We start from the raw sequence: 24582 nt of genomic DNA on the forward strand, positions 1-24582 counted from the left end.
TTTCATCGTATGCATTACACGTTTCATCATATATTTCGAAAAATAAATGACGATAAAAATAATTATGATCGGTGACCGGTATGTGAAACGGAGCGCTGTTAAACAAAAATGTCAGAATCAACAAGGAACGACGTATTTTGACTGCGTGCTAATTACTAAAAATTTGTAAATTACTTTTGTAAATGTGTAAATATCTTGTTTGTTTTACAAGTATAAATCAAGTGCCGTAGATTGGTGAATAAATTAAGCATGTGAGTGGATGTATCGTTCCACAATTGTTTATTGTGCAGTCGTCAATCGAGTTCACGTGAATTAGTGTTACATTACAACGAAAACGAAGCAGGCAGACGACTTTATTGCCAAGTTTCTCAATAGACGTGAGTATAGAGACATAATTACAAGATTTCCATGGAAATTCTGTATGAAATTCCTTCGATGTTCTTGGTGAGGTAAATTCAAAATGGCGGAGTGATTCCATGAAGTTTGTTTTGTTTATATTTTATTTATATCGTGACTAATCTGAGGTGATTTCGCGTGTGCTTTGTGCAGTAGTAGGCGCGGTATGTATGTGCGCTGGAGTGTGAAAACAAATTATATCGTTTTTAAAAGGTCAAAAGAGGTTAACGAACTTGTTCTAACTTGTCCACACTTGCACACTGATCATCACTGTTGACCCCTTCACGCATGCAATTTGCTAAATTGCGTATTTATATTCGCACGATATTACTGCCCTGTCTTTACGTAAGTACGTCTTAATTTTTGTTGTCATTTTTAAAACCAGTTTTTAATTTCTTATTTCTTGGTTACACATATCAATATTAACTTGTTAAGTCATTTGTTACAATTTAAATTAATTAAAAGTAATTATTGAATTTGTAATTTTAAGTATATCATGTACTAGCTTTTGCCCGCGGCTTCACCCTCATGAAATTTAGTTTGTCACATATCGTCATAAATTATAGCCTATATGTTAATCTGGTTTATAAACAATAATACTGTAAAGTTTCATTAAAATCCGTTTAGTGGTTTTTGCGTGAAAGAGTAACAAACATGTTCACATCCAGTCATCCATACAAACTTTCGCATTTATAATATTAGTAGGATGTCAAAATTATAAATGCAAAAGCAGGTACAAAATTTCTGTAAAACATTGTAGGTACATTGTATTGTAATATCTGTAGAACTATAGTTCTGAAAGATTATTCATACATGAAAGCAGAATTTATGAATCTTTAAAACGTAATTCAATTGAAATAAAAGAAAACAACATTGTATCCTTCTGTATTCCAACAGACGTTGAGTGTTTATTATTGAAATATTCAAATTTAACCATGTTAATGGGTTCACACTAACCGCTGTGACGCATGTCTCTCCGAGCCCTGTGTTAATGCACATCTGCTGAGATCTGGCCCATTTTTGTCCAGTTAGTGTTTTATTCCACTTTGGCTTGTTTCCAGCGTTGTTAAACGTACTTAAATTGAGACTAGACGTCTAGGTGCCCAGGTAAAATACCCATTTAATTTTGGAGAATGTATTTTTTGTTTCTATGAGTTACTTATTGAAGTGCATGAAATATTAAAATGTGAAATTTGCTAGGAAAAAATAACTATTCAGGCTGATTTTATGATACCACAAACTACTTTGGAGAAAGACAGTATTCACATTCAAGATAAAGATTCATACAAAATGTAAATTACAATTCAGCCACTTCTAAATTACGTTTTCTGCATCGTCGTTCGTTTCAGCCGAAAGACGTCCACTGCTGGACAAAGGCCTCCCCCAAGGATTTCCACAAAGACCGGTCCTGCGCCGCTCGCATCCAGGCACCTCCCGCGACCTTCACCAGATCGTTGGTCCACCTACTTTTTTGCATACTCTTTTGTTAAAGTAAATAGAAATGGTGGCCCCAATTACATCATTTTTGATTATAATACATATCTTGAACATGTCGTACCTACGTACAATGTTTTACGAATGATTCAACGCTTTTTACAATTGTAATGTTGCCAACATTGAGTCACACGATGCCTAACATTTAATTGCTTCATAATTGTGCTATCCCAATTCACGTTGTTACAACTAATTGGTGTTTTTACAGCATCATTAAGCGATGGCAACTGTTCGTCTAAACATATTCACTTTAAGGTTTTGTTGCAATATACCATAGCGAGCCGGAAGGCGTAGTGTGGGCAGACCTCCCACTAGGTGGACCGACGATCTGATGAAGGTCGCGGGAGGTGCCTGGATGCGAGCGGCGCAGGATCGGTCTTCGTGGAAATCCTTGGGGGAGACCTTTGTCCAGCAGTGTTTGTCTTGCGGCTGAATGAACGAACAAATTATACCATAGCTATTCTTTGTAAGAGATACCAAAGTGACCTTGATGTACCTTTACGGTATAAATCCAGAAATAATTAAATTAAACACAAATTACTCAGTATTTGTTTATCGTGAAGACCACAAAATACATTGTATAATTTAATTAATAGATAAATTGCAAATATTACTTTTCCGTATACATGTATAGGTACATGTTTTCCTATTATTTAGTGTCTTGTAATATTTACTGTAAATTGTTTCCTAATATCTATAATTTGGACAGTTATATTCTAGCTTTGTAATTTGAACTGAATACCTGTGTATTAAGTTGAATTTAATATATAACGTATTCACAAACATTATTAAGAGGTCTCACAGTGCGCGTGGCCGCACAGGGTAACACGAACCAATCACAGAGCTCTATTCAACGCTGTGCGTTCGATTTACTGCCTCACTTAAGTAAGCATCGTTTGTGAATACGCGCGTTATACATTTATGTCCCTTGAAACTGAAAATCTAGCTTCTAAGTTGAGCCTTTTTTACAGACTTAAACGGAGGAAGTTCCCAATTTGGTTGGATTTTTTCTTACATTTGATCGCTTTTTTATTAACTTGTTTTTCTTTATTTTCCAGATGGTAGTTCGCTGGGCGAACCTCTCATTGTACGAGTAGAAAACCACCATGGGTCAACAGACTTCAAGGAAGAGTGAGTATCGTCCCCATTGTTTCATGGTTAAATGCGTATGTAACTCTGTTATCTATTAGTTTTTCATGTTTAAACCAATGAAAAACGACAAAATGTTAGTACAGAATAAATTAAAATGGAAGAGCTACGGGACTATTCCCACCTCTCGTTCCCACCGCTGCAACTCCTGTGTAGCAAGGATCTACAACTTGACCGCCACAAAAACCCAACAAATGAAGGTCAAGTTTGTCCCGGGGGAAAGTTAAACTGTCATTGGACCCGCAACGAAATTAATCAGAAGAACATAGGAGGAGTTCGAAATTAAGGTTCGACTTCCCTCCATTGCAAAGCGGATGGAAGAGCTAGTAAACTTTTTTATGGAGAAAAAAGAGAGCGGGGTAGTGTCGTGTGAAGGTATATTCCCTTTAATATGGTCGAGTGAAGCGATGGCTGGTTCACACGTCATGTCTGTGAACAGGCGCTGCCTTCGGGGACTGGTCAAGGAAAGATAAAGCAAAAAAAAATGATTTCATGTCAGTATCGGACTGCCGTTCGTCGCTGGTTTGTGGTGAACCCACTACTAACACAAAATCTATACTATAATATTATAAATGCGAAAGTATCTCTGTCTGTCTGTCTTGCTTTCGCCTAAACCACTGAAGGGATTTCGATGAAATTTGGCATCTATAGAGATAGTTTGAGTCCCGGGAAAGAACATAGGATAGTTTTTATCCCGGTTTTTGAAACAGGGACGCGCGCGATAAATTTTTTCTGTGATAGACAAAATTCCACGCGGGCGAAGCCGCGGGCGGAAAGCTAGTTGCTAATATTTCTTTAAAAAAACTATCAGATTTCTTACTACTTCCGCCCGGTACGGTAATTTCGAAGCTAAAGACTTATTTATCAAACTACCGATTTTAATGATAAAAAACCGGTTCCCAAACCGCGGCGCCGGTGTAACATGATAGTTAATTAAGCTATCAATTAGTAGGACGGGTTGTGGCGCTCTCAACTAATTATTACGATTAATTTACTTTTTATAACTGTTCATGCGATAGTAGTTTTGGAAGGTATAGGTGTACTTTGTGGTTTAAACTATAACCAGACCTGAGACCTTAGACAAAGTGCAAATTATAATCGCAAACCAGTCGAAAAATGGTCGAAAAGCCCCTTTTTTGTATGGAGTTTTGACGGATTCGATTTTCGATTCGATCAAAAAGTGCGTTTTGTCTAGGGGGGCTGTTCATCTCCGCGAGTTTACATCGAAAACAAAACACGCACGATGGCCCACCTACAGGATACTATTCGACAAGACCTCACATACGAGCGAACATTGACTCACGCACGCGTATTCTTGTGTGTGATAGAAGAAAATAAAGAAAATGGTGTACCTACTAAATACTATGCAGTATTTAACTGCCTAAATAATAATAAAAACAGAATGTACTTTTTTAAGTTGCCTCAAGACACTGAGAGGTAAATAAGTAGTTAATATTATACATGATAATATTATACATGATAATTCATGCTAAATCATGTATTTCCTCCGCCATTTTCCGCAGTTTGGCACCTCACGTCACATCATTTTACCGAAGTCAGCCCTATAGCTTCGGCGCAGTGCCGATCACTGACGTTTGTCAACAAAATGGTGCTTGACTCTTGAAACAGGCTAAATTACAGCATATTGTTAATGTCATTGAGCATACATTTTTTTAAATACCTTCGCGAAGTAAAACTTCTGTACGTAGTACTTATTATTATTCTGTGCTATAACTTACGCCCGTATTCACAAACGATGCTTGCTTATGTCAAGCAGCAAATGGAACGCACAGCGTTGAATAGAGCTCGAAAACGTGCTCGTAAAAAAAACATAGCTCAGCTCGTAGAGACGATGGTCGTTGGGGCAGAAAAGTTCTCGAGCGACCACGGGCTGGAAGACGTAGCGTGGGCAGGCCTCCTACTAGGTGGACCGACGATCTGGTAAAGGTCGCGGGAAGATCCTGGGTGCGGGCAGCGCAGGGAGGAGGCCTTTGTCCAGCAGTGGACGTCATTTGGCTGAAACGAACGAACGAGGATTACGAGTCGCGACGACAGCTACTTAATACAGGGTGGCCCAGAAAGAAATTCACTTTTGAAAATTCAAGGAAAAAAATTCTGTGTAATTTTGTAGAACTTTATTCATTACAATTCAAAGAAAATTAAATGAAATTTATTTTTAAATTTACCTCCATTAAATTACATCATCCAAGAGATTTCCTTGACGCTTACAACATTCGATCAACATACATCAAAATCTTGAAATGCGTTCGTTACAATACCTCGAAACCTATTTTCCATTTTTTGCCGAATGTTCAGCTTCAGTTGTTGCATGGTTGTTAGATTATAAAAGTATACTCTATTCTTATTAGGGTTTATGATTTCTCGACTTATTTTTTTTCTCGAGTTTCGGGAATTCTCGAGGCCAAAGTCTCGAGTTTTCTCGGGTCTCGAGTCTTTTAATTAAAACTGTTGAAATTGGTTGAAATTTAATAAAAACACTGGTTTTTATTAATGTTATAATGTGTCTGGGTTATAATCAATAATACTGTAAAGTTTCAACAAAATCCGTTCAGTAGTTTTTGCGTGAAAGAGTAACAAACATCCAGTCATCCACACAAACTTTCGCATTTATAATATTAGTAGGATAATTATAACTTAGTAATTAACTAAAGGAACAACAGTCATAAAGTCGCGTGTACTTTAAGGATAAAAATAACCATACATATCTGGAGCTCCAATTGAATCACTTGTTTTCCAAAGAACACAAGTCCAAAATTAATAGAAAAATTACGATAATAAACCTACATTTACAAACAAAAAAAAAACTTTTAAATAAATTTTTAAACTTAAAGATAACGACTTGAATAAACGTATTTACGAGTAGGTACCTAAACTAACAGATAGTTAACAAAAAAAATTCAGTCAGTTATACAAACATAATAAAATATAGCATACTCGTAGGTGAACATTATTAGTTTCGGTTAAGATCATTACTTGCAAATCAAATTAGTTAAAAAAAGGAAAGACTAGGCCAGTATAAACGCAACGTTAACCTATTAAATAATTAAAAAACTTACTTTTGTCTAAGAAAATAGGCTTTCAAGAATATTAAAGCTTCAAAATCGAAACTCGAGAATTCTCGAGCTCCGGTAATTTTTTTCTCGTCTCGAATGAAGCCAAATTTCTCGAGTTTTCTCGAGTTCGAGAAAGCTCGAGCAGAAACCCTAATTCTTATGGTAACGCCACAAAAAGGAGTTTTCTGGAGTGAGATCAGGGCTTCCTGGTGGCCAGGAGATGTCACCGCTGCCTGAAATAATTTTTTTGTGGGAACATGTCTCTTACCATCTAAATGCTCTCATTTGAAGTGTGACACGTAGTCCCATCTTGATGAAACCATGTGCTTCTGTTATAGCCTTGCGAATTTTGCCACTTTGAAATCAAAAAGCTTTTCAGCATGTCAGTATAGCGCTCTCAAAAATTAATCATCCTTTCGATGCTACAAACTAATAAAGCAGGGGTGAAATCTCATTGCCACTAAGAAGCCCTAATCTTATTCCAGCAGACTTCTTTTTGTGGGGTTACATTATGAGCAGAGTATACTCTAAAAATCCAAAACCTCTGCAGCATTCATCCATCCTGAATCCATTTCAAGGCAACTCTTACGAAAGTTTTCCAAAATTTTTATGTATGTTGACCGAATGTTGTAAACGTCAAAGGAATCACATGTTCGATTAAATTTAAAAAAGAAAGTAAAGGACAGTGCCAATCCATGTATGGAAGTTGGACCAAGTGCTGCCCCGAATGAAACGATAGTGCATTTTGTTCCTCAGGCCAATACTAATTTGTAAACCGAAGCGCACTGAAATCTGTCCCTGGAGTTAGGAGAAAAAAAGATTTTTGTTTTGAATTATTTACATACAAAATATCATCGATGTATACGTACTACGCATAAGATTTCGCAATTGTGGCATTCAATAACACTTTCTACGTTGAACTTAACCATACTGCATCCGTACACCTTACTTTAGTACGACTTCGACATTCTTTATAAGCGATCAAGCGCTGTTTTAGTAGTTTGGTTACTTGACAAAAATTAATTATTTCCAAAATGGAGCAAGAAGTTTTAGCTTACAATAACTTCAATAATCGATTGTAATACACCTATAAATTGATTTTTTGCAAGTATAGAAAACTAAAACTTCTTGCTTCATTTTGGAAATAATGAATTTTTTCAACTTACCAAACAATTAAAACAGCGCTAGATCGTTTATAAAGAATGTCTAAATCGCACTAAAGTAACGTGTACGGATGCATTATGGTTAAGTTCAACATAGCGAGTGTTATTTAATGCCATAATCGCGAAATCTAATGCGTAGTACGTATACATCGATGATATTTTGTATGTAAATAATTCAAAACAAAACTCTTTTTTTCTCTTAACTCCAGGGATAGAATTCAGTGCGCTTCAGTTTACACATTAGTATAGGCCTGAGGAACAAAATGCACTATAGGTTGATTCTGGGCAACACTTGGTCCAGACCCTGGCACTATCCTTTAAAAATAAATTGCATAAAATTTCCTTTAAATTACGATAGTTAAAGTACTACAAAAATTTACAGTTTTCGTTTCCTTAAATTTTCAAAAGTGAACTTTCTTCTGGGCCACCCTGTATATGAAATGAGGCGCGCACGCGTTTTGTGGCTGCGTCTGTCGCGCGATTTGTCGCCCAGTGTGCCCTGTCGCTAAACTATTTGATTTGATTTGATTTGATTTACAGGCGGCGAGTGCACATGCGGTTGCGGCGCGTGGGAGCGGCGCCGCTACGCTGAGTCGCCGAGCAGCGTGCACCGCTACGTCAGCGCCGTCACCGACCGGTATGTAGCGTGCTCGCAGGCGGCGAGTGTAGCGCGGCTGCGGTATGTAGCGTCCTCGCAGGCGGCGAGTGTAGCGCGGCGACAGGTATAATAGATCGTTTCATCCACTCGGCCGCGCCCCAGCAATGTTTGGTCTCGGTCGCGCGGGGTGCGGGAAGTGTGGTCCGAGCAATCCGTAAGGCATTACTTTAGTGTGCGTGTGCACTCATGGAGCATTTATAACACTCAAACATCAGCGGAATAATAGTGGGGCGCGTCTTCGCGGATGAAATGGTCTATGCTTACATAAAACTTAACATTTTTACTTGATATAGTGTAAAGGACAATGGGCAAAATGGTACCCGGCTCCAATAGATATGCTTCTAGTGTCGTTTGAAAGGTCTTACCAAGACGAACAACTTTTACTATGGCCACTAGCCTCAGATCTGGTTGTGTTCGAAGATAAACATACTTTTTTGAAAAATGGTACCCGGCTCCAATGGTTATGTTTGTAGTGTCATTTGAAAGGTCTTACCAAGACGAACAACATTTACTATGGCCACCAGCCTCAGATCTGGTTGCGTTCGAAGATAAACATACTTTTTGTGTAACCGAAGTATCATACGTGTCCATCGTATGGTACTTAGGTTATGCGAGGCATGAAGGGTTTACTGCTGCAGTATCCTTCCATAACTCTATAATTATTGATAGGGATAATTGTGAAATAAATGTTTTTATTTGAAGAACTACTACCCCCTTATTAATAAAATGTTATACCTAGGATGAACCTTGGATTAAAATGACATTTCCATACCAAATGACAATTTAAGCCAGAGTTCAACTAGGGTGTAACTTTTATTAATAAAGGGGTTGGAGTTTTATTACTTCTTAAGGGTTTTATTATGGGTTGCTAAAGCGAATAAACCCACAATACCCAATAAGTCCACCCACAAGATGGACCGACGACCTCATAAAGGTAGCGAAAAGGCGCTGGATGCAGGCCGCCACCAACCGGCCATTTTGGAAATCATTGGGGGAGGCCTATGTTCAACTAGATGTCCTATGGCTAAAATGATCATGATGATGATGATGAAAGCGAATAAAGGGCTAATGGCTTGGGTAGTTCATCGTAGGTATAATCCTTTCCTTTTCAATGTTTATTTTAGTTTTATTAATAAATTCTAGTCATAGTACATACTCGTATACATGGATGATTGTGTTATACTTTCATAATAATACTTAGTGGAATTACTGCTTTCAAAACGTGAATTAGAACTGGCCCCATAGCAGACATTTTTCTACATCTAAAGGCCTTTTAAAATATATATTGGTTATGGCTATTGGAGCGGGTACCACTTTCCATACATTTGTGCCCATCATCCTTTGACTCTTGCGAAGTCTTCCAGCTATAGACAGCCATTTCAACTTTAGCACCTTCAACCAGCAAATAAATGGTTACTTACTTGACTTTCACTGGTTGGGTTTTTGTTGGCAGTCAAGCTGTAGATCCTGGCTATACAGAACTGGGAATAGTCCCGTTTAGCGGTCATTTCATTCGTTCAACCTAATGTGATCGATTGACGGGGATAACGTGGTTGTTAAAATATTTTTTCCCAACATGACAACGTGTTGGTTGGTCTTTCTAGAAACAAACGGACGTTATAAAGTTGGAAAGATGATTTTTGTATTGAATAGGCTCCGAAACTACTGAGCCGATTTGAGAAATTCTTTCACCATTGGAATCTTACATTATTTCCGATCAACATAGGCGGTACGAAGTTCGCCGGGTCAGTTGGTTTATTATAATAAATGTATTTTCCCTCAGATGGAGCGGGCGCGAGTGCGCGTGCCGCCGGCGGCGCGCGGCGTGCGTGTGCACCGCCTACCGCCGCGTCAGCGATCCCGAGCCCTGTCCCGACGACAGGTGATCACTACCCTCATTTTATAACTACCTTCGTTTTATAACTACCTTCATTTTATAACTACCTTCATTTTATTTCCTACCTACAGCTAAGAAGCTCTGTTGGCCTAAAGTCCGGTCGCCGAGCAAATAGAATTTCGTCCAATGACCCCAAGCTTCCCATCCTTATCGCTCGCGCGTAATTATATTGCTGTCGCGACTGTGCGACGGGCGCTCGCAGTGAGTATGCGAGCGCGACAACAACATAATTACGCGCGAGCGATAAGAATGGGTAGCTTGGGGTCATTGGACAAAATTCTACGTGCTCACGAACCAGGCCTTACCTTCATTTTAGAACTACCTTAATTTTATAACTACCCTCATTTTATAACTACCTTCATTTTATAACTACCTTCATTTTATAACTACCTTAATTTTATAACTACCTTCATTTTATAACTACCTTCATTTTATAACTACCTTCATTTTATAACTACCCTCATTTTATAACTACATACCTTCATTTTATAACTACCTTCATTTTATAACTACCTTCGTTTTATAACTACCTTCGTTTTATAACTACCTTCGTTTTATAACTACCTTCTTTTTATAACTACCTTCATTTTATAACCACCTTCATTTTATAACTACCTTCATTTTATAACTACCATCATTTTATAACTACCTTCATTTTATAACTACCTTCATTTTATAACTACCATCATTTATTACTACCTTCATTTTATAACTACCTTCATTTTAAAACTACCTTCGTTTTATAACTACCTTCATTTTAAAACTACCTTCGTTTTATAACTACCTTCGTTTTATAACTTACCTTCATTTTATAACTACCTTCATTTTATAACTACCTTCATTTTATAACTACCTTCTTTTTATAACTACCTTCATTTTATAACTACCTTCATTTTGTAACTAAAGCCTGGTCCGTGAGCACGTAGAATTTCGTCCAATGACCCCAAGCTACCCATCCTTATTGCTCGCGCGTAATTATATTGCTGTCGCGACTGTGCGACGGGCGCCCGCAGTGAGTGTGCGAGCGCGACAACAACATAATTACGCGCGAGCGATAAGGATGGGTAGCTTGGGGTCATTGGACAAAATTCTACGTGCTCACGAACCAGGCTTTACCTTCATTTTAAAACTACCTTAATTTTATAACTAACTTCCTTTTATAACTACCTTAATTTTATAACTACCTTCATTTTATAACTAACTTCATTTTATAACTACCTTCAATTTATAACTACCTTCATTTTATAACTACCTTCATTTTATAACTACCTTCAATTTATAACTACCTTCAATTTATAACTACCTTCGTTTTATAACTACCTTCATTTTATAACTACCTTCATTTTATAACTACCTTCATTTTATAACTACCTTCGTTTTATAACTACCTTCATTTTATAATTACCTTCGTTTTATAACTACCTTCATTTTGTAACTAAAGCCTGGCCCGTGAGCACGTAGAATTTCGTCCAATGACCCCAAGCTACCCATTCTTATCGCTCGCGTGTAATTATATTCCTGTCGCGACTGTGCGACGGGCGCCCGCAGTGAGTGTGCGAGCGCGACATTGAACGAAATTCTACGTGCTCGGCGACCGGACTAGTCTTATGTTCCCCGCAGATGTAGCGAAGAATCACTGCTTTTTCTTTTATCCACAACGAGAAAGTTTGGCGTGTATCTCACCTGATGGGAAATCGTACAAAATCATTTGCTACTAGATCACAAAGACGGGTATAAATAAATACAGAATAAATTAAAATAAAGAACAAAATTAATTAATCACGAATCAAAAACCATATCGTCGCTCACTAGTTGGCTCGTTAGTACATTTTTACATCGCTAACTGCCTGTATTGTTAAATCGTAAAAAACTAAAATGCAGTTCACCAGCGAGGAATCCAAAATAACTAGTGCCCATTAAACGATTTTCAACTTAGCATAGACACCTTGTAGGTCATAATCGAATGAGGTCAAATAGACTAGGGATGTTATGGATATGTAGTTTCGGTTTTTGGATATGGTTACGGATATAGGAATAATATTATACCGGTTTCGGTTACGGATATTTTTTTATTTCGGATATCTGAAAGTTTCGGTTACTGTTACGGATATCTGTGATTTAGAATTCAATTTGCAATAGTTGTCCAACACGGTTCATTCATGGCTGCACACTTTACATCGAATAAAAAGATAATAAATTATACTAGATGGCATTATAAAGGTAAATCAGGCTGTTATGCCTTTACATATAAGGCTATACAAAAACAATTTAAACTGCCTACATCCGTAACTATCCGAAACTTTTAAATCGGTTACGGTTACGATTTTGGATATTTTTTTATTTCGGATATCCGATAGTTTCGGTTACGGTTATCCATAACATCCCTAAAATAGACTGCTAGCATCACAGGATTCACGTATCTTTTCGTTGGCAGACTGGCCGCGGTACTGACGCTTGGAGCCAGGGACCTGCGGCGCGAGCTGGACGCTATCGTCATAAACGAAGGTACTGTGCACTATCATCATCATACTATTTAAGTATTTAGCATAAATTGAGAAACAGGGTTCGAAAGGATAATTATATTATCAATGATAATTATCATGATGTCGTTAACGCCCACCACTGGACGCAAGTGCGGAAATACACGTTCGAAAACTTCGAATACAGGTCATTTTCCCAACCGATAATTATTCATCTGTTATTATCATTGATAATTATCTTTTCGAACCCTGCCGCTGACAGATTGCCAGGGTCGCTGACCGACTGATTTTTAAAAGATGATTAAAAGGCTTGTTACTTCGATAGTTATGTGTAACTTAGGGGGCGTCCATAAATTACGTGAGGCTTTTAGGGGGGGGAGGGGGTCAACAAAAACCTCACCAAATCTCACGTGGGGGAGAGGGGGGGTCTCGGGAAATATCACGTATTTTTTTCCACAAGAAATAGAGAAATAGTTTGCCAGAAAACTGGGTTAAATCTTAAGTAAAAAAATTGGCCAAGTGCGTGTCGTGCCACGCGCAGTGTAGGGTTCCTTAGTTGTCCGTCGTTATCACAATATATTTCAGAAAGCAATTACTTCACCTAAAGTCACTTTTAATATTTTCTTCTAAGGAATTTTTATTAGGTATGAAATTTTATAATACATGAGTAAAACGACTATTACTCTTGAACTAACTGATCTATCTTAACCGCTATAGTTTTCCTTGAAAGTTCATAAAAAGCACTATAATCTTTAATTTTTCCAGATTTATCAAGCCAACAGTTTAGTTTTTAGCGGGGGGGAACGCCCTACTCGGACAAAAATTGGCACTTTAAACTTTAACATTTTGCAAACGGATCCCTAAATCGAAAAATGGTCTTAGAAACCCCTAAGCCATTTTAAAAGACCTATCCAACGATACCCCACACGATGGGGTAGAAGACGAAAAAAAAAACCATCCCCACTTTACATGTAGGGGAGCTAACCTAAAAAAATGTTTTTTTCAAAATTTTATTCTACCGTTTTGTCGTCGTGATTAATATACATACCTCTGCAAAATTACAGCTCCCTAGTGCCAATAGTTTCCAAGCAAAACCTCGGACAGACAGACAGCCAGACATATCGAAACTATATTAAGGGTTCCTTGTCAGGACTAAAAAATGATATTTGTATGATGATAATGTCATTTTATTCTATACAGTCTAAACAAATACAACTAAAAATTCTTCCGTCTGCATGTGTGAATACTAAAATGCAGAATAAATGACGAAATTAAGAAAATTGTAAAACAAGTTCTTTTTTATCAAAATCGATTTTGCTAGATTATTAGTGATTTTGTAGAAAGGAACAATTAGACTAGGTACTTCTGTAAAAAAACAATGTGACCCTAGTACTAACCGCTGTCACTACACGTGTTTTTCTGGATCTATTCGTAATCAGTGGGCTTAGTGCGACTTTACACAATAGTCATCCGCTAGCGACTGCGTAAAAAATGACATACATTAAATGTATGATGATTGTACAGCGTCCCTAGCAGATACTTTCAAGAACTAAAATCTTAAACTTTATAGATCTTTTTGATGCACTCGTTAGCAACAACGTTAAAGCACACAAAAAAAATGTTTCTCAGTTATATTACTCCAAAACTATTAAAATTCGGATTTTTTTTAATATCACGTGAGATTTGGGGGTGGGGGAGGGGGTCAGGCAAAATCTCACCAAATCTCACCAAGGGGGGCGGGGGGGTTGAAAAATAGCCAAAATTGTCTCACGTAATTTATGGACGCCCCCTTATGACTTATGGCTCGTTCGTTCGCCGAACGCTCGCCGCTCCCTCCGGTCACGCCGCCCGCGGGCAATGTCCGTGCGTAGACAAGGCATCATCATCATCATCATCATCATCATCATCATCATCATCATCATCATCATCATCATCATCATCATCATCATCATCATCATCATCATCATCATCATCATCATCATCATCATCATCATCATCATCATCATCATCATCATCATCATCATCATTTCAGCCATAGGACGTCCACTGCTGAACATAGGCCTCCCCCAATGCTTTCCACGTTGATCGATTGGTAGCGGCCTGCGTCCAGCGCTTCCCTGCTACCTTTACGACAAGGCATATTTATTTATTAATAATAAATATTTTTTTCCCAGACGGTGACGCTTTTCGTCGTACCAACGGCGAGCCCACAGCCGAGGTTTACGTGTTATCCGTCGCGCCTCGAACGTAAGTATACCCTTCTTAACCTTTCCGTACTAAATATATTACAATCCTAATCTTAATATTATGTGATTAATCAGCGTTTATGAAATGAACCCATTGGCGTCGTGTTAAGGATAAGAAAAACTTTGACAAAAAAAAAATCTAAAAAGAACAAAGGGACTTAAAAGTATACACGCATATTTTTGTGTCAAAAAGGCGCCCGCTCAGCATTAAGAAGGAATTAAAAAATATGCTTGAAAGCTTGGGTTAGCTTAACTCAATGTAAAGACATTTCTTCCAGTGACAAATTAATATTCTTTATGGATGGATGGACGTTTCACTTTCTGAAGGACGAACATGATCTTTTCTCTCACGCAAACGTAGAAATAATCCCTACTAAGTATTATAAATGCGAAAGTAACTCTGTCTGTTTGTGTCGCTTTCACGCCTACGATTTTGATGAAATTTGGCATAGAGATAGTTTCGAGTCCCGGGAAAGGACATAGGATAGTTTTTATCCTAGTGATAAAGTTTTTCTGTGACAGACAAATTTCCACGCGGCCGAAGCCACGGGCGGAAAGCTAGTTACTCTATAAAAAGATTTCTTGCGGATCACATTAGTGTCATCATTCTTTATTGTATCATTGTCCTTGCAGGGCGGACGGAGAAGCGTCTTCGGAGCGCCGCAGCGACCTGGCTCAGCCGGCGGACGGCTCCATCCGACTGCATCCGCATTTCCAGGTGACTGACTGAATTACAACCCCTAAACTAAATGGCAATGCCGGAAATTGGCGTCTTTTTTTTTCGCGCGGCCATCGACCAAACTTTGTTTTTTTTTTATTACAAAATAGTGTAATAAACCAAACTTACTATGCCATGTATACCTCTAAACTCAGTCTGAACTGAGTTACGAGCATTAGAAGTTTGATGATTTTCATACTAGATTTGCTTTTTGCGCGCAAAGTTTTCTAACAAATTGCAACAAAATAGTGAGATTGTATGTGTAAACAAACAATACCATCCATTAAAGGCTCCAGACATCAGTGTGGAGCAGAATCAGCGCAAAAAAAAGACACTATTTTGTTCCAATTTCTTACAAAACTTGCGCGCAAAAAGCAAATCTAGTATGTAAAATCATCAAACTTCTAATGCTCGTAACTCAGTTCAGACTGAGTTTAGAGGTATACATGGCATAGTAAGTTTGGTTTATTACACTATTTTGTAATAAAAAAAAAACAAAGTTTGGTCGATGGCCGCGCGAAAAAAAAAGACGCCACCTTCCATACAAAATCTGGCATTGCCATTTAGAATTTCCCAAATTCAAATCGATGAGCATAGAAATCATGATAATGCTTCTCACCACTGCATATTACTGTTCCGAGTGCTCTTTGAGAGCTTACTTGCATAAATAAACGGATTTGATTTTAAGTAAAAGACAAAATGTATTTATTTGTATAGATAGACAATTTAAATAGTGCTTTCAAAATATTTTGCTCTTATATGATAAGTGTTGGAAAGTACATCAAAATAATATATAGAGACATCTATTGATAGCTATGTGAACCTAAATGTCATGTATGATTTGTGTCACATTCAAATTGAAAAATAAAAGACAGTCGTAATTCAGCAACTGATTCGTTTTACTTATAATAAGATTAGATCTTAGATTTGATTTAACCTTGGAATGTATATTTCCCATGTGTATTTCCCATGTAAATTATTATTCTCCTTGCACAGGTGGTGTGTGGCGAGGAAATCCGCGCGTTGTTGTTACGCGCGCACGCCGCGCCGCAGCCGCAACCGCCGGCTAAAGTGCACACCCAGGTCTGTATATCTCTATCTTACTCACTTTTAGAAGGATAAAACTATACTTATTCTTTTGAGCTTAATGAGACAGCATTCCCTCACTTATTATAATAGCCAAGTAGTGAATACTCGAAGACGTTTGAACATAGTTACATTAGAATCATTTCGAACAGTCTTTGCTAAGAGATTTTTTTGTTATCTGGGCAAAAAGTTATACAACCAAGCAAATAAAATTTTGAACATCTATTCTAAATCTAAATCGGAAGTTAAAAAGTTAATTACTAAATGGCTTTTGAGCCAGAACTATGAAGAAACGGAAAAAAATATTAAATAAATAATAACAAACACATACACACCACATATACACACCACACATGCATACATAGTCACACGTCATAAAACATATTTATAGTAAATCTCCACAACACCTCTAAATTAATAATTACAAATTGTAAGATGTACCTACTAACCTAGAAATTATGTATCTTGGGTTGGAGGCCTGGTGCTCTAAGATACAGGCAGGTTACTGCCTAGTTTAGACACCAGTCTCCCACAGACAAATGTACCAAACTAAATTTAAGACTATTTTTAAGAATCTGTTTGTGGAGAGAAAATAAATATATTTATTTATTATTATATTTATTATTTATTATTATACTTACGAGCAAAAGTGGAATCACACCTTTGTGTTCCGAGCGGTCTTAAGAACTGAATGACTACGTATTGTATGTATCTATGGTATCAATTTTAAGTTTATAATATCACCTTTAAAATGGTACCATTTTTATTAAACTTCTATTAGTCATTTAGTTCTTATGATTGCTCGGAAAAAATGGGGTGATTCCATATTTTTGCTCGCGAGTGTATATTGTATTGGTCTTGTCATCTTTGCATGCATTGTTTGTGTAAAGATGTTGTTGGTAGATCTTTGTCAATAAAATAAAATAAAAATTACGAGGGTGGTCTGAAAAGTTTCCGACCTAACATAGATACAAGATTTTTTTTCTTAAAATTTATTTTTATTTTTCTACATAGTCTCATCTACAGTAATTAGTCGGCGCCAAAACTCGGATTTATTGCGCCTAAACTGCGCCAACAGAGCATTGGAAATGTTCATTCGAACACGTCGTTGGTCTGACGTTAGCAAACGCGGCACCCAACGCGCGGACAGCTTTCTCATGCCTAAATCTTGATTTAATATGTGACAAACACGTTCTTTGGACATTTTCATTGCCTCTGCTATCTCTCTCACTTTAATTCGGCGGTCGTCTAACACCATTTGGTGAACTTTAGCGATGTTATCGTCAGTAGTTACAGTTTTTGGACGTCCCGAACGTTCATCATCTTCCAAGCTCTTACGGCCACGTTTAAATTCGGCAGCCCAAAATTTTACTGTGGTAAATGACGGTGAAGAGTCCCCGTACACAGAATCTAACTCATCTTTGATTTGCGTAGGGGTATTCCCTTTCAAAAACCAATATTTTATGACAGCTCGATACTCGATTTTTTCCATTTTCACAAAAATACTCACATCGACTCACTCAAACGACTTTCAAATAAAAACCGCGCGTCAAAAATGGCTGAAACTTTGAAGTGTTGCTGTCAAAAGATGCACAATTACATTCCCTGACTTTAATTGATGTGTGCTGCCATCTTCACGTTGAGGTCGGAAACTTTTCAGACCACCCTCGTAATAGCAGGGACCAAGACCGTATCTATCCTACTTATCTCTTTCTTTCTTTTAAGGTTCTATAGTATAGAAGGAAAAACGAAACCTGTGTAGCAGGATTTCCCATGTAGGAGGGGTAGATAAATGTCAAGGGGGCGTAAGAAGATATCATGGGAGCGTAAAAAAAAAATCAGGGGAAATGGGAATAATGTCAGGAAGAAGAGAAATATGTCAGGAGGTATGGAAAAGTCAGGTGGTGTGGGAAAACTGTCTGGAGGAAGGGTAAAATGACTTGAGGGTCTGGGAAAATAGCAGGAGACGTGGAATATGTCAGAAAGGTGTGGAGAAATTGGCCCTTTGTTTCGGTCCATTCTATTGATTTTATAAATCATCATTGTTGCCGACGCGTAAAACCTCCGTGGTAGAGGTTTTTCTCTTAGGTTTGATTTTCATTAAAAAACTTGGTTTGACATCCTGTCAGTTGAAAAGTATTCCGTGCATATAGTTCCAAAATACTGGACTGTCCTGTCGATGATATTGACAGTGGGGCGCCACCGTCAATACCGGATCGCTGGTTCCGATTTTTGCCATGTTGGAAACCATATAGTTGAACGATGGTAGCGCCCCCCTGTCATTGAGTTTGGTGGGACAGTTCAGCGTGGGTCATCTATACGCTGGTGGCTTACAATCATTATGTCTATTTTACAGGTGGACTACATCCATTGTCTGGTGCCGGACCTTCAGCAAATCACGGCGTGCTCGTTCTACTGGGGCAAGATGGATCGCTACGAGGCGGAGCGGCTGCTGGACAACAAGCCCGAGGGTATAACAATATATCACCATTACAACGAATGAAAACCCAAAGAATATAGACAAATAGTCCCAGAAGAGAACTAAAGCTGGGTTGCACATCTTTAACTGACAAACTTCAAAAATCTGTCCAAATCCATTGTTCTATTTTCTCTTTCTCCGGGACGAATGTTCTTCTTTCTCGAGGACGAATGTTCTACTTTCTCTTTTTCGAGGACGAATGTTCCATTTTCTCTTTCTCCGGGACGAATGTTCTGTTTTCCCTTTCTCCGGGACGAATGTTCTGTTTTCCCTTTCTCCGGGACGAATGTTCTGTTTTCCCTTTCTCCGGGACGAATGTTCTGTTTTCCCTTTCTCCGGGACGAATGTTCTGTTTTCCCTTTCTCCGGGACGAATGTTCTGTTTTCCCTTTCTCCGGGACGAATGTTCTGTTTTCCCTTTCTCCGGGACGAATGTTCAGTTTTCTCTTTCTCTGGGACGAATTTTCCATTTTCTCTTTCTCAGGGACGAATGTTCCATTTTCTCTTTTTCGAGGACGAATGTTCCATTTTCTCTTTTTCGAGGACGAATGTTCTGTTTTCTCAGGGACGAATGTTCTACTTTCTCAGGGACGAATGTTCTACTTTCTCAGGGACGAATGTTCTACTTTCTCAGGGACGAATGTTCTACTTTCTCCCGGACGAATGTTCTACTTTCTCCTGGACGAATGTTCTACTTTCTCCTGGACGAATGTTCTACTTTCTCCTGGACGAATGTTCTACTTTCTCCTGGACGAATGTTCTACTTTCTCCTGGACGAATGTTCTACTTTCTCCTGGACGAATGTTCTACTTTCTCTTTCGAAGGGACGAATGTTCCACTTTCTCCGGACAGACAGACGGACATATCGAAACTATAAGGCTTCCTTGTCAGGACTACGGAACCCTAAAAATGTGTAAGTTTTTCTTATCATTGCAGGAACCTTCCTCCTCCGCGACTCGGCGCAAGAGGAGCACCTATTCTCCGTCTCGTTCCGCAAGTACGGGCGCTCGCTTCACGCGCGCATCGAGCACTATCAGCATCGGTTCAGCTTTGATTCGCACGACCCCGCTGTGTTCGCCGCGCCTACTGTCACTGGGCTCATCGAGCATTATAAGGTTTGTTCAAGCACACAGTAACTCACGCGCGTATTCACAAACATTACTATGAGGTCTCGCAGTGCGCGTGGACGCAAAAGGTGACACACGAACCAATCACAGAGCTCTATTTAACTCTATGCATTCGATTTGCTGCTTCACCCTATCCGTCCCCCGGACACGGCCTGAGCCGAGGTCCGAGCCTACCGTGGCGCCCTCAGGCCGCGTCCGTAGTCCCCTCGATCGGGCCCACTAGAGTGAGCCCGCCGTAGGCTGGACTTTGGTCCAACACCGCGGTGGGCAACCCTCTAGTTGGGTTCGCCACTGATCGGGCGCCTTATGCGCGAAGTCCACAAAAAAAAATTGCTGCTTCACTTGAGCAAGCATCGTTTGTGAATACGGGCGTCACTCACTCATAAACTTACCGTTGTGTAAGTTAGTGAGTTAAACAACTTAAAAATGTTTAATGTTTATTTTGTGACTTCTTCTGGCACAGGTGACACCTTTATTTATACTCGTATTATGTTAATGTTTGAATGCGAAATAAACGTTTTTGATTTTCATTCAATGAGTGAAATTCTTACATTGCGCGCTCGCGTGTATTGTGGACTCACGAGTATGTCAAGTGTTATCGGTTACGCAGCGTGAGTTCAAGCCGTAAAAACATTACACAAGAATGGTGGCACGACAGTTAGTGTGGCCCTGTATTCTATACTAGAAAATAAACGGAGTTATTCAAGAAAGTGCGTTTACGTTGCGAAGCCCGTTCTTACATACAGGGTAAATGATATCATCATTTTAATTATTTTAATTTTCATACAATGATGAAACAAAATTCCTGATGTATATGTTACGGTTAATGTGATAAATTGAAAATTATTAATAATAACCGGTTATTATGAATAATTACCGACAGTCGCGGTAAAAGTGATAAATTAATCACATTTAACAGTGATTATTTAATAATTCAACCTTAGTACTAACAAATTTCTTAAAAGAGAACAACATCTTGTGTACGTGCTCGTGTACAGCCAAACTTTTGAACGTTTTGATATCATATATTAATAAATTTGGCATAATGAGTTTGGAATGTTTCTTGCATAATATTACTTTTCCATGATGCCTATAACATAATGTTTTGATTTAAAGTGAAAAATAGGTAAAGGTGCGGCGGGGGTGGCCCTTGGGCCACCCCTAAGCCGCCTATTTAGTTTTATACACACATAAATGACCTCATATTAATCACATTAACCAAATCATGCGGTAATTATTCATAATAACCGGCGATTATTCATAATTTTCACATTTATCACTTTGACCGTAACATATATAAAAATGGCCCTACAAAATTGATGGTGAAAAAGCTTCGGGAATGGCTGACTACTGTTTGTTTCTACAGTGTTCGGGAATTCCTTACCCGTAAATTTGCATGTTAATATATTTTAACAGAATAGAGTCCTTAATACATGTAACATCAACAATAACATGTACTTACCTATTCTTGCAAATAAATATCTTTATCTTTATCTTTACAATTTTTGTATGAACATTTAAAAAATTAAAATGCTGATATCAAATTTCTGACTTCACCATACCATTTATATGCATATGTTAACATGGGCTAGTGTCGGCTCTTCCTGTATGACATTTAAAGTTTATTTATCTCTTAAAATATCTTAATGTAGATGACCCACGCTGAACTGTCCCACCAAACTCAATGACAGGGGGGTGCTACCATCGTTCAACTATATGGTTAGCGATCCGGTATTGACGGTGGCGCCCCACTGTCAATGTCATGGATAGGACAGTTCGTATTTTGGAACTATATTTTCCACAATGACCTTTCACTATGACATTCATTTGCCAAACGTCAAAGTCATAGACAAACCATCGACTAAAGTAAAAAGTATTTACTTTACAAATATTTGAGCAATATTTTAGTAAATGATAATGATGATGATTGTTTCGTCAGGACCCGGCGTGCGTGATGTTCTTCGAGCCGATGCTGACGGCGCCGCTCCCGCGCGCGGCGCCCTTCCCGCTCCAGCAGCTGGCCCGAGCTGTGATTGTCTCGCACACCACCTACGACGGTACGTTTAGCCTATAACATCCTATAATCATGCGTATATACAGGGTGTCCCAGAATGGGCGAATCAGACTACTAGGGGAGGTAGCTCTACTAATGTACTATCCCTAAAAATATGAAAAAAAAAATTGAGTTCGGATTTTTTTTTTAATAATGTGCTCTTAACTCGAGATCTAGTCATTATTTTCAAAAGTTTGTTTACAGATAAACGAAGCGATCATGTACAATTAATATTAGTAAGAAAAAAGTACAAATAAACTCCAAACGCAGCAATTATAGCTAGATACTTAGGCAAAGCTGCTTTATTTCACTTTTTCAAATTTTTTTTTGTTTCCTTTTTCGCTTTATTTTTTTTTCATATTTTTTAGGAATAGTACATTAGTAGAACTACCTCTCCTATCAGTTTGATTCACCCATTCTGGGACACCCTGTACAGCAGGTTCAGAATGGTCTGGTGCCCCTCAGGATGTTAGGCTACCGATTTGAAGTTGTTAGTACTAAAATCCGGTCACTGAGCAGATAGAATTTCGCTCGCACAGTCACTGCGGGCGCCTGTCGCACAGTCGCGACAGCAACATAATTACGCGCGAGCGATAAGGATGGGTAGCTTGGGGTCATTGTACGAAATTCTATCTGCTCAGTGACCGACCGGACTTTAACTTGACTCATGGACTATGATACTCTACGGAGGATACGCCCTTCCCGCTACAGCAGCTGGCTCGCGCCGTCATCGTCTCGCACACCACCTACGACTACGACGGTACGTTGCAGCTTATAACGTTCCCAAAAACAATGGATAATCCTGTAACCATCGATAGGCCTCGCCATCGTGTAGTAACCGATGGTCCGCGGACCACTGGTGGTCCCTGGAGGCATTCCAAGTGGTCCACGAAGTGCACTTGCACACCTTGATCAAAACCACTTTTAACAGATTTTTGCAGTCAAACTGGTTTTGACCGATTATGAGGTGGTCCCTGACAAGACAGAAATTTGGTATAATGGTCCCTCATGACTTAAAGGTTAAGCACCACTGGTCTAGAATGATAGCGACCACCTTCATTTTTGTGTTTGTGTGGAGGATGTTTCCTTCCCGCTACAGCAGCTGGCCCACGCTGTCATCGTCTCACACACCACCTACAACGGTACGTTGCAGCTTCGTTTCAGCCACAGGACGTCCACTGCTGAACATCGTTCGTTCGTTCCTTTCAGCCAAATGACGTCCACAGCTGGACAAAGGCCTCCTCCAAGGTTTTCCACAATGCACGGTCCTGCGCTGCCCGCATCCAGGCTCTTCCCGCGACCTTTACCAGATCGTCGGTCCACCTAGTAGGAGGCCTGCCCACGCTACGTCTTCCAGCCCGTGGTCGCCACTCGAGAACTTTTCTGCCCCAACGGCCATCGTCTCTACGAGCTATGTGCCCCGCCCACTGCTGAACATAGGCCTCCCCCAATGCTTTCCACGTTGATCGATTGGTAGCGGCCTGCGTCCAGCGCTTCCCTGCTACCTTTACGATGTAGTTGCAGCTTATAACGTTCTATTGCCCAACTACAACGAACCGTCACTAGTGGGTGACATTGACAGGGGGGCGCCACCGTCAATGATGCTGTATTAGAATGGTAACGACCACCTTCATTTGTGTGGACGATGATTCCTTCCCGCTGCAGCAGTTGGCCCGCGCTGTGATGATACCTTCCTAATGTACTTGGATAAAGATACTAACCATTTGGATCTGGTTGAGTGAAATAGGTCAATAAAAATCATATAGTGTCCTTTGTCTCCATGATTGATCCTGCTTTTAAAATGGTCTATTTCCTCCCATTCCTTTGTTGACTAGCATTTCCCAGTTCTTCTTTTCATAAGATCCTTCAATAGTTAATTAACATTTAGCAGTAGAATAACTCAATAAGAATGTGTGTTTCTGTGTTATCTTGTCAACTCTTAGTCACTTTAACTAATAGGTGTCGATCTATTGTGATCAATGTTAGTTTATCTCCAATTTTTATTAGATAATGCAATATCTTTTAGATAAAGATATGTTTTACATCCTAATCGGACACAACTTATCATGATGATCTTAATAATAGTCACTTATAACATTTTGTCTAGGGACTCCCTAGACAAATGTGTCCTGAAATGAGTCTATGAAGATTGAATTACTAATTAAGAATATTTAATTTGATAACAATGATAACAAAATCATATTATCATATTTCAAAGTACCACTATTGCATGCCGTGGCAAGGGCAACCTATAATTAAGGCAGTACTTAGATTACGTTGTTAAGATTGTTGTTGTGTATCTTGTTGTTGTATATCTTGTTGGTTGTCCTATTAAATAAAAAAATAATGGCGTCTCCCAGGTGTGGAGAAGCTCCCGCTCCCTCTGCGCCTCCGAGCATAATTTCTATAACATCTCCCAGGTGTGGAGAAGCTGGAGGTAGCTTTGGGTCATTGTACCAAATTCTGTCTGCTCGGCGACCGGACTTTAATGAGGATCAGTACTGTTGTAGAAAATGCAATAAAACTAGTATCTACGTTAATCTTTAAGACATAAGAAAGATAT

At 38.9% G+C, this 24582-nt stretch overlaps 2 protein-coding genes across 3 annotated transcripts in view; both read left to right on the forward strand.

The window, feature by feature from the left end:
* LOC135086029 (pyridoxal phosphate phosphatase PHOSPHO2-like) overlaps positions 1–24582 on the forward strand; it is a 200965-nt gene that overhangs the window by 47942 nt on the left and 128441 nt on the right. The window lies entirely within an intron of this gene.
* Positions 91–24582, forward strand: part of LOC135086026 (suppressor of cytokine signaling 5-like) — a 33056-nt gene continuing 8564 nt past the window's right edge. The window contains exons 1-11 of one of the 2 annotated variants that reach the window (XM_063980798.1): positions 91–377; positions 2949–3021; positions 7817–7913; positions 9718–9816; positions 12266–12336; positions 14486–14558; positions 15191–15275; positions 16272–16358; positions 18718–18832; positions 19776–19954; positions 21906–22023. In XM_063980798.1, coding sequence (XP_063836868.1) covers positions 2997–3021; positions 7817–7913; positions 9718–9816; positions 12266–12336; positions 14486–14558; positions 15191–15275; positions 16272–16358; positions 18718–18832; positions 19776–19954; positions 21906–22023 — 949 coding nt within the window. In that variant the 5' untranslated portion in view covers positions 91–377; positions 2949–2996. Of the gene's footprint in view, positions 378–492; positions 742–2948; positions 3022–7816; positions 7914–9717; positions 9817–12265; positions 12337–14485; positions 14559–15190; positions 15276–16271; positions 16359–18717; positions 18833–19775; positions 19955–21905; positions 22024–24582 lie in introns of those variants that run through there. The other variant, XM_063980799.1, reaches the window with a different exon arrangement.

This window comes from Ostrinia nubilalis, chromosome 30 (genome assembly GCF_963855985.1).
Source record: "Ostrinia nubilalis chromosome 30, ilOstNubi1.1, whole genome shotgun sequence".
In the NCBI taxonomy this organism is placed as follows: Eukaryota; Metazoa; Arthropoda; class Insecta; order Lepidoptera; family Crambidae; genus Ostrinia; species Ostrinia nubilalis.